At 36.2% G+C, this 9824-nt stretch overlaps 2 protein-coding genes across 2 annotated transcripts; both read left to right on the top strand.

The window, feature by feature from the left end:
* LOC120000247 (transcription factor TCP20-like) lies at window positions 1–1147 on the top strand. Its single transcript, XM_038848215.1, has one exon. It carries the CDS (start codon window positions 151–153, stop codon window positions 919–921), a length of 771 nt encoding a protein of 256 aa, XP_038704143.1. The 5' UTR covers window positions 1–150; the 3' UTR covers window positions 922–1147.
* Window positions 1148–5242: 4095 nt separating this feature from the next.
* On the top strand, window positions 5243–8231 carry LOC120000245 (ACT domain-containing protein ACR4-like). The gene is made up of 7 exons (XM_038848212.1): window positions 5243–5543; window positions 5699–5744; window positions 5851–5965; window positions 6058–6125; window positions 6677–7276; window positions 7457–7561; window positions 7651–8231. Exons 1-7 carry the CDS (start codon window positions 5470–5472, stop codon window positions 7993–7995), a joined length of 1353 nt encoding a protein of 450 aa, XP_038704140.1. The 5' UTR covers window positions 5243–5469; the 3' UTR covers window positions 7996–8231.
* Window positions 8232–9824: the final 1593 nt, after the last annotated feature.

Genomic DNA, 9824 nt, shown 5'->3' with positions numbered 1-9824 from the left:
CCAAAAAGATTGACAAAACGACCTTACTAGGGCACAAAAAGCATAGACCTCTTTTTAGGTCATCTTATTCAATCAAGGAACCAAGACCCATTTTTTTCCCTTACATGGGAATCCAAGGTGCTCACCTTCTTGAGTTCTCCAAAACCTAACATGGCAGATAACAACAACAACAACAACAATAAGGATTCAGAGATCAGAGACTTCAAAGCTATGATTGCAAACAACACTGAAAAGAAGCCATTAGCACCTAAGAGAAGCTCCAACAAGGACAGGCACAAAAAAGTGGATGGTAGAGGAAGAAGAATCAGGATGCCAGCACTATGTGCAGCTAGGATTTTTCAATTGACAAGGGAATTGGGTAAAAAATCTGATGGAGAAACAATTCAATGGCTTTTACAGCAAGCAGAGCCTTCAATCATTGCTGCAACCGGTACCGGAACAATTCCTGCTTCGGCTATGGCAATTTCAGGGTTCTCTGTTTCTGAACAGGGAAACTCTGTTTCGTCTGTTTCTTCAGGTAACCAATCAAAGATGGAAGGGCTTTTACCAGCCCGAGATAGGTATAATTGGGCAATGATGGCTGGTAATTTGGGTAGAAACCATCTGGCAAGTGGGTTTGGATCAGGTTTGCAGACGGCGAATTTCGGGAGCGAAAACTTCAATGTATTGCCAAACTTGGGGTTTCAAAGTGTTGAAATTCCAAATATGAATATGGGTTTGATGGGTTTTTATTCAATGTTTAGCGGTCAAGTTCCAGGCTTGGAGCTAGGGCTTTCACAGGATGGTCAAGCTGGGGGTCTCAATTCTCCTGCTTTTGGTCATTTTTACCAGCAGATGGTGCAGAGCAGAGGTGGCACTGGCTCTGTAAATCATGAGCAGCCACCTACTGATAAAGATGATTCTCAAGGATCAAGACAGTAGATCAACTAAAATTTCCAAAAAAAAATAATCTTATAGCTTAGTAATGAGTTATATTCCATAAAATTGTCTGTTACACAAGTAATTTTGAGTCTTCAGTGGCAGCAGAGAATTGAATGGTTGGTCTTGCTCTTTCTTGAAGTGTCACTGAAATTTTGATGATAAATACTGCTCTCTTTTTTTGTTTGTGATTTGCAGGCTTGCATTATATAGAGAGCAATGTTTTAAAGATTGGGTTTGGTTTTGTTTTCGTCTTATGAAGTTTTGAGATGTGTTTTTACCAGTGAGAAATTGTGTGTGCAGTGTTAGAAATTCTCATCTCTGATGAATGTCTGAATCAAGTTGTTAATATAGCACTTCTTTCCTCCAAGTAACCAACAAGAATTAAATTGAATATAAGATACAAAGACATTCTGCATTGCCTCCAAGGCACCAAACCTCGATTAAACAATGTCTTTGGATCATTGAATTGATAGAAATACTAGGAAAAGTCACAGTTTTCATCCTGCAAAATGTAATGAAATCCTCAATTACACCAATCAAGAACTGAATTCAATATCAAAGTAGCAGCTTTTTGTCCATCATATTTTACTAATATTAGTAGGCAAGTTCCTGAAAACAAGTGCCTTTTGGGTCTGCCTAAAATGTCATAACCAAAAATCTCCTTAAACTCAAGTTCCAAGATGGACCCATTTTTGGGGCAATGCAAGTTTGGAATTGGAGCACAGCTAGGCTGGCTAAAATTCTTCATGGGTGAAATGAAAGGGCTGAGTGGTCCAGTCTTAGTGGGTCTTCCATTTTGGACCACCTAGAGAAAGTTGGATCCAGTCCATTTGCCTGGTTTTTGTTTTGTAATTGATAAAATAAGCAGGACAAATAATCACAAAAGGATAGGCAGATTGGACCTTCTTTTTTCTTTTCTTTTTTTACCTTAATAAGTTAATGGAGTGATAGTGCATTGCATGTGATTTTCAGATTGAGCCTCACATTGTGCAACTGTATTGCCTTGCTTTACTCAAAAAAACACCAACCACCTGTAATCTCTACCTTTGAAAATGCTAATCTGCTTCTCTTTACATTTATGTGTAGTAAAAGAAGAGGACCAAGCACATGCCTAAGCTGCTCTATACCTCTATTAGTGCCATTTTAGTGATTCAATGCTCTAAGCTGCTCTTAGTAGCTTTTCAAGCTAAGCTTGCCTTTTCAGGTTAACAAGCTCAAGCTTGAATTTCAGCATGAATTAGAGGCGGACGGACGGAGGACGAGTCACTTGCCTACCTGACTTTTTTTTTTGTTGGTTAATATGTAATTGTAATTTTGTAGTATTTTCAATAATATTTCATATTTTTTTTAAAAATAATCTCACCCCTCTCTCACGTTCTCCTTCTTCTATCTCCTCAGCGAGCGACAATCGCTATTTGCATCACTGGCTCACTGCTCATGCTCCCTTTTTTTTTTTTGCAATTATCATAACCCGAATTGATACGTTCAATATGATAATAGATATACAAATTCGGAAACTAAATTCTTGATTTAATGAAACAGCTGTGAGTTGCTTGTATGTATTCCATGCCTGTACTCATTTGATTAATTTGTCGTCTATGAAAAGCAAAAGTTGATATGCATTTTCTAATTTTATCAAAAGGATTTCTTTCATATAGAGCTTTTGGCACTTTCATATCAGCTCGATATTTTTATTATTGATGTATGCTCTAGCGTTGATTTCGTCTTGCCTAAAAAATGATTGATACTAAAAGACATATAGACTTGTTTATAGACTCTTGAGTTTGACATTACTTCTTTTACTAGTCCCAAATGTTACATTAGAGAAAACATTTTTTGTCATGAAGGTTGTCAAAAATAGAATTCAGAATCAAATGGACGATCAATGGTTAGATGATAATTTAATTGTATATATCGAGAAATATATTTTTGATGCTTTTTTAAATGAAGTTATCATGAAACGGTTTTAAAATATGAAAAAATCATCAAAAAGCATTTATAAATCAAATTTTAATTACTATTACTTATCGCTATCATATAAGTTTTCTTTCACTTATTTTTTTTATTTTTTGTGTTATTTTTCATTTTTTTAAAAATATAATTAACAAATAACCTAAAAAAATTTCGAGAGCGCTTCCCTCGGTAGACTCGACTGACTTTGCCGTCTCTGAGATAATATCTGGCGTCTTCACATCTGCATGATTACAAGTTTGGACTAAACTCAGTTTGATTGTTTGCGAGTCAAGAAGGACTTTTGACAAAAAAAACTCAAGCGTGACTTACGTATGGTTCTCCTCTGCAAGACAAGAAACAGTTTCAGCATGTGATTCTAATTTGACAAAAATAAAAACTGAAATTCCAGCGCCATGACTGTCTCTGTGCCATGAATGCTGTCTGGAAGAGATTTGACCATGGAGGCCCAAAACCTAGTTTCATTTTATATTTAGCATGTGACACTCCCCAAATATCCCAGACAATCATACCGTACAAAACAAATACTCTCTCTCTCTCTCTGTCCCCTCTCTGCACTCTCCATGTGCAGGAACAAGCGATTACGATTATGGCAATAATGTGACATTGACTCTACTCATCAGTTTGGTCTCTGCTTCTCCTCTCTTCATGCTCTGTTGTTCTCATTCCCTAACACCATTTATTGGGTCTTTTAGATTGTTGAATGACATTTGAACTTTGCCTGATGGACACTCTGTGATATGGTTTGCATAATGTTCATAGATTATGGGGTGGAATAACTTGAGTGATTGTCTGGTTAGTGAATCTCTTTGGGATCAAATCGTATAGATTTGGGAGGTTCTGAATTCAATTCTCACCGAGAGCAATACCCTTGTGGCAGCCATGCACTAGGGTTTGGACAAACTTATCCCGTCATCAAGTGATACACTTCTGTGAGCGTGAGTTTTACAACCCGAATTTAGATTCATATAGAATGTTTAAAGGAAAAAGTTGTATGTTATCATTCTCGGAAAAACAATTGTGTTTGCTTTGATTGTATTTGGACAATTTCATGTTTAGAAAAACCCAAAAGTACAAATTTTCTAAAAAAGAAAATCTATGAGTTAGGGTTAGAATCTAGATCCAATCTTATCTATTGGAATCACTACAAGAGTTCTGACTTCAATTGCAAATTGATATTATTTTTTTATCATATTCCATTCCAAGGAGTGGGGATTATAGGGATGTCCATAACCAGGCAGATTTTCTTCTAAAATTATATTATTACTTTCTTGTTTGTTTTGTCAAGAAACAATGAATGTCAATGGGGTAAATCTTTTTTCTGCAAGTGGCCAAACAATTCAAATCTGGGTATGGTGTATGATAGATTTCCTTTTTTAAGAGTTGAATTGGAGAGACAAGAAAATCCATCCAGCATAGCAGAATCCAATCATATTAGATATGAAAAGGTGATAAGGGATAAGGGATTAGTGAGAGGAGTGAAAAGTAAGAGAGAGTACTATAAATCTCAATAAAAGTCCCAACTAGATTTCAAATTGATAAGGTTTGGAATCCTTTAGAACTCCTAAACAAATTTGGCTACATTTCCTTCAAGTGAAGGAGCTGGCTGGGCGCCTTTAACTAAGGTGTGTGGTTAAGTAAAGACACCCACAAAGTGTTTGTTAAAAGTTCCAAATGAAGGGTAGCGAAAGTAAAAGCCAGCAAGAAAACAACAGAGCGAGCCGCCATGTGAACAATAAACAAAAACCCTAATGAGGGGAGAGACCAAATGGTAGGAGGGGAAGGTTAGTGGGACCCATGTCAAGAGGGACAATACAGCAGCCCCATGCGTTTCTCTCAATTGTGAAAATTATTGTGGTTTTGATTTTATTTTTAGTTTTTCGTCTGTCATTATTATCATAGTATAATAATTATTTAGCAATGTTAGGTAATCTAAATCTAAATTTTAAAACGTTTTAACTCTCAAAATATATGTTAAATTTTAAAAAAAATTACATATTCAGAATCAACACATAAAATTCTTTTTAACAAGATTTATTATCAATGAGTTTTGTCGAGATAAATCTTAATTACATTATTTTTTTTAATGGAATTTTAAAAACAGATGAATTTAGAATTAATACAATGAATTATAGACTCTGGTTTAAAAAAAAATAAAAATTTCTATTAAAACAATAAATTTTGAATAATAAATTATAAGATAAAAGAGTGAAAATAAAATCATTCCATTAATTAAATCAATGAAATAAACGTGATGGACTTCTAAGCTACCAAATTGACGGGTTACATGTCATCTTCGTAATTATTATTTATTATATATTTGGTTGAGTATTGGTGTGATTTGTTCTGTTATTGGTATTGTTTCTGTCCCTCCAAAACTCTTCTCCAACACAAGAGCCAACAAACACACAGCACATTCATATACACACCACAACCGAGCTCAGAATCCAGGAAAGTGCGAGAAACTGAGGTTTTTTTTTTTCCATCTTCTTCAATTGAAGGGAAAATAGCGCAGACCCGTTTTGTTTCTCTGGTCTTTGATACGCGAAAGCGATAAAATCTGGTCTTTGTCTTGAAATGGATTTCTGGAATGCTTCTGTCGTCATGGATGATGAGTTTGAGAAGCTCGTAATTCGGATGAACCCTCCAAGGTATAATTTAGTATTGTGATTTTGTCATGGATTTTTTGTGAATTGAAGCGAATTCTTTGTTTTATTTTCTCTGAATTTTCATTACATCAGCGGATTTTGAAGGTTTAGTCACATGGGTATCTGACGGTGAAATCCTTTTGGTGTGGGCTTTGCAGGGTTATGGTGGATAATGCCTCAAGCAGGAAAGCCACTTTGATTATGGTACTTGATCGAGTAGTTTATAGATTTGTGTCTCTATTGTGTGGTTAATTTCCTGTATAACTCTTGAAAGATTCGTATGTAAGATTGACTAAACAATAATTTGCAGGTTGATAGTGCAAATAAGCGAGGGAGTTTATTGGAGTTGGTTCAGGCTTTGACTGATTTGGATCTTATAATTAGACGAGCTTACATTTCTTCAGATGGGGAATGGTTCATGGATGGTTAGCTCTTCAATTCTTCGTTTCACATAACCGGTGATGCTACACTGCAGTGGTTTCTGATTCATTTTTTCCCCTTCAATGGTTTCTTGCAGTATTTCATGTCACAGATCAACAGGGGAATAAGCTTTTTGAGGATGATGTGGCTGAAAGAATTCAACAGGTATATCTGCTAAAACTTACTCTATTTTAGAATTTCTTGAAAGATGGTCAGATAAATGGTTTTGATTTTGAACTTTAATTTGGGATAGATTTATTTCTGATTGGAGCCGAAGAGAAGGCTTGGATTTGTTTGTGTGTATGACATCAAGTCCTTGTCCTTGTTCTTGTTATTACATCCATTGTTTTGTTTATTGACTTGATGGCTTTAATTTTCTATTCCTGCTTGCTTAACTTCAAATTTGCAGAACCAGATTTAATTTTTTTTCCCATCATTACTTGCAACTATGGTAGAGACCATCAATTTTCTAGAATAAGTTGAAAATTAAAGTGGAGTGGAAGTACAGTTCACATTGCCCTCCAATGGCCTTACAGCATCAGGGCCTTCCAGTTTAATAACCTATCTCATTTAGTGCATCTTTAACCAGACAACTATGGACCAGAAATGCAACAGTGATTGCTCTTTCTTCAATATTACGAAAATTCTGCTCCTTTCGTTTATGTAGCCATGTGACTATCCAATTCATGTTGATGAGCTAAATTTACTTGTCACAGTCACTGGGACCAAGGGCACGTAGCTTTCGCTCCCTGAGACGGTCTGTTGGTGTCCAAGCTGCCACAGAGAACACAACCATTGAATTGACCGGAAAGGACAGACCAGGGTTGCTTTCAGAGATCTTTGCAGTTCTTACTGACCTTAAATGCAACGTGGTTGCTGCAGAAGTCTGGACCCACAATTCAAGAATGGCATCCGTTGTTTACATTACGGATGAGCCTACTGGTTTGGTGATTGATGATCCTGATAGGCTTGCAAATATCAAACAGCTTCTTCTATATGTTCTGAAAGGTGACCAAGATAAGCAAAGTGCTAATACTGCTGTTTCTGTGGGTTCAACTCACAAGGAAAGGAGGCTGCATCAGATGATGTATGCTGATCGTGATTACGACATAATTGATACGCATTGTGGATCAGTTCGTGACAGGAGCAAGCCCCAAGTAACTGTAGAAAATTGTGCGCATAAGGGGTACACTGTTGTTAATCTGAGGTGCCCAGACCGTCCTAAGCTACTATTCGACACAGTTTGCACACTAACAGATATGCAATATGTGGTATACCATGGAACTATCATAGCTGAAGGACCAGAGGCTTATCAGGTTTTTTTTTTATACTCTTCATCTCTTCATGCATTTTTGACATGTTTTCTTTTTTTATACTCTTCATCTCTTCATGCATTTTTGACATTTTTTGGTTCATTGTCCGTTTTATTCATAATGGGCATGCTTATTGAATCTTTCTGTGTTCATTAAGACAATTAATTTTTCTTCGTTGGATAGGAATATTACATCAGGCATGTGGATGGTTGCCCAATTAGTTCTGAAGCAGAGAGGGAAAGGGTCATTCATTGTTTGGAAGCTGCTATTAGGAGGAGAACTTCCGAGGTACCAACTTCGTGAAATTAGATTTGATGCAGGGTTCTATTCATGCCTCAATCTGATTCACATTTGATGTTATTGGGCTGATGATACAGGGTATAAGACTTGAACTTTGTAGCGACGACAGGGTTGGCCTTTTATCTGACGTGACTCGAATATTCAGAGAAAATGGGCTTTCAGTCACCCGAGCAGAGGTTACGACCAGGGGATCCCAAGCTGTGAATGTTTTCTATGTCACTGATGCATCTGGATATCCCGTGAAGACTGAAACAATTGAAGCAGTTCGAAAAGAGATTGGCTCGACTATACTTCATGTGAAGGAAGATGAGTGTTCAAAATCTCTTCCCCAGGAGAGCGGGAGATTCTCTTTCGGTAACATCTTTCGATCTCAATCAGAGAAGTTCCTTTACAACTTGGGCCTGATAAAATCATGTTCCTAATCAGTTAGTTTTCAGTTAAATTAGGTGCTTTTGGTTTCTGTAAATGTTGCTAGCTCCTCAAAAACCACATGTCTCGTTGGCTCTGGCCTCCAGAGAAACTTTCATTCAGATTTCAACTGTAAAGCTTTGTGTAAATATGCTTGCTTAGCTGCTCATCCTTGGATTCTCTAAGGCTTTTGTACATACACACACACAGCTGTTCTCTCAGTGCAGAATCTCAATTTTTTTCCTCCAAATTGTTTGACTAATTACTTCAATCTTGTTTAGAGATTTTGTGTGAAGATTCTCCCTAATGGGTAGACTAAGTCCACCTAGGTCTTCCTAGGTAAACAAATTTGACATTTTGATTAGTCTTGAGCCCTATCTAGACTGAACAGGCAGCCGCCAAGACTGACTTTTGTTCTCCCACAGCATTAGATTTACAAGTAGTGGCCAAGTGGTGTGTGATGATGATTATCGATGAGTTTGTCATTCATGGCTCATTTAGCCAAAGCAGTTTTCACGTTTTCAAGGATTCAATGGATATGACCTCTCTGGAAGTGACAGCCAATTCTTTGGGGATGGGTAGGTAAAAGACACCATTAACACACTGACCCCAAGATGCTCTCTCTATCTTCTCCAAGTGGCATTTTAACTTTGTGTGAGAATGAGAACCTATTCTCCAATAACACTTTTTTGATAACCAACAACGACATCACATAATCTTGCTCTTTAAACATTCGATATGGATCTAAATTCGAACCGTCAGACCCACGTGTATAGAAGTTTTCCACAACATATGATCACAAGAATATTACTCAAACTGATAATCAAACACAAAATCTCCCGAGTGCATGCAACTTTGTCCATATCCTCTGATAGCCCACTTTCACTTTCAATGCATATTCTTGAATGAATTTGGTACCTTTTACTTTTATTCTCTTATGACCCTTCATATTCATGATTTCACAATCACCAAAAACACCTTTCTGTAACATGATCATGATCATAACATTGAGAATGAAATTTCATGTTTTTGCAATGCTGTCTCCTTTTCAAACTTTGGCAGGTGTTTAGATGCCATTGTGGTCCAAAATTCTGAGGAATCTGCCTGAACTTTATGGCTTCTGATGTTTTGAGTTATTACTTCTCTGTTTCTTATCTCATACCCTTAAATCTTAATAATTATTTTGGGTTCTTGATTTCCAATTAGTTTGCTCATGTTGTTTTCTTTTACCAAATAAGACCCATGAAAAAGATTTAGAGGTGGCCTGTGTTCACTAAATTTGGGTTTCCTATATGCTTACTACATAAATTTAAAATTTCAGCATGATTATCACCATTTAGAAAAATTCTGCCTATTTATAGTAATTTGCCTCTATTGCCTACTTATGATGCATCGGACTTTGTGTATTCAGTATCCAAATATATATATATATAATATAATATAATAAAGTAATACAATGAGGTGGACATGGTTGGTGCATTCATCCTCATCCAAATGATGATGTGATGAAATAGGGGAATTTTTTTGGGGTGGGGGGATTTTAGTATAAAAAATGGTTGATTAAATAATTTTGAAAACTTGAAATTTGGAAGAAATAGCAAAAGAGTAGGTCAATTTGCAATAAAAAAAGATGAGAAAAAGGCATGATAATGAAAAAATGATTGTGTCAGGAATTGAATATTGCAAAAGGCTAGAGGACAAACTGCAAAATTATAAAATAAAAAAAAATCACGATTAATGGTGATTTTTTTCCTTACAAATCAAACCAAAAATGACAATAATGATTTTGTAATGACGACTTTCAATCAATTCTCAACCATCACCGACTGAATCAATTCTCAAC

The sequence above is a fragment of the Tripterygium wilfordii genome, chromosome 6, assembly GCF_013401445.1.
Source record: "Tripterygium wilfordii isolate XIE 37 chromosome 6, ASM1340144v1, whole genome shotgun sequence".
In the NCBI taxonomy this organism is placed as follows: Eukaryota; Viridiplantae; Streptophyta; class Magnoliopsida; order Celastrales; family Celastraceae; genus Tripterygium; species Tripterygium wilfordii.
Note: the sequence above shows the minus strand (reverse complement) of the source record. Positions and strands in the feature narration are given on the sequence as shown.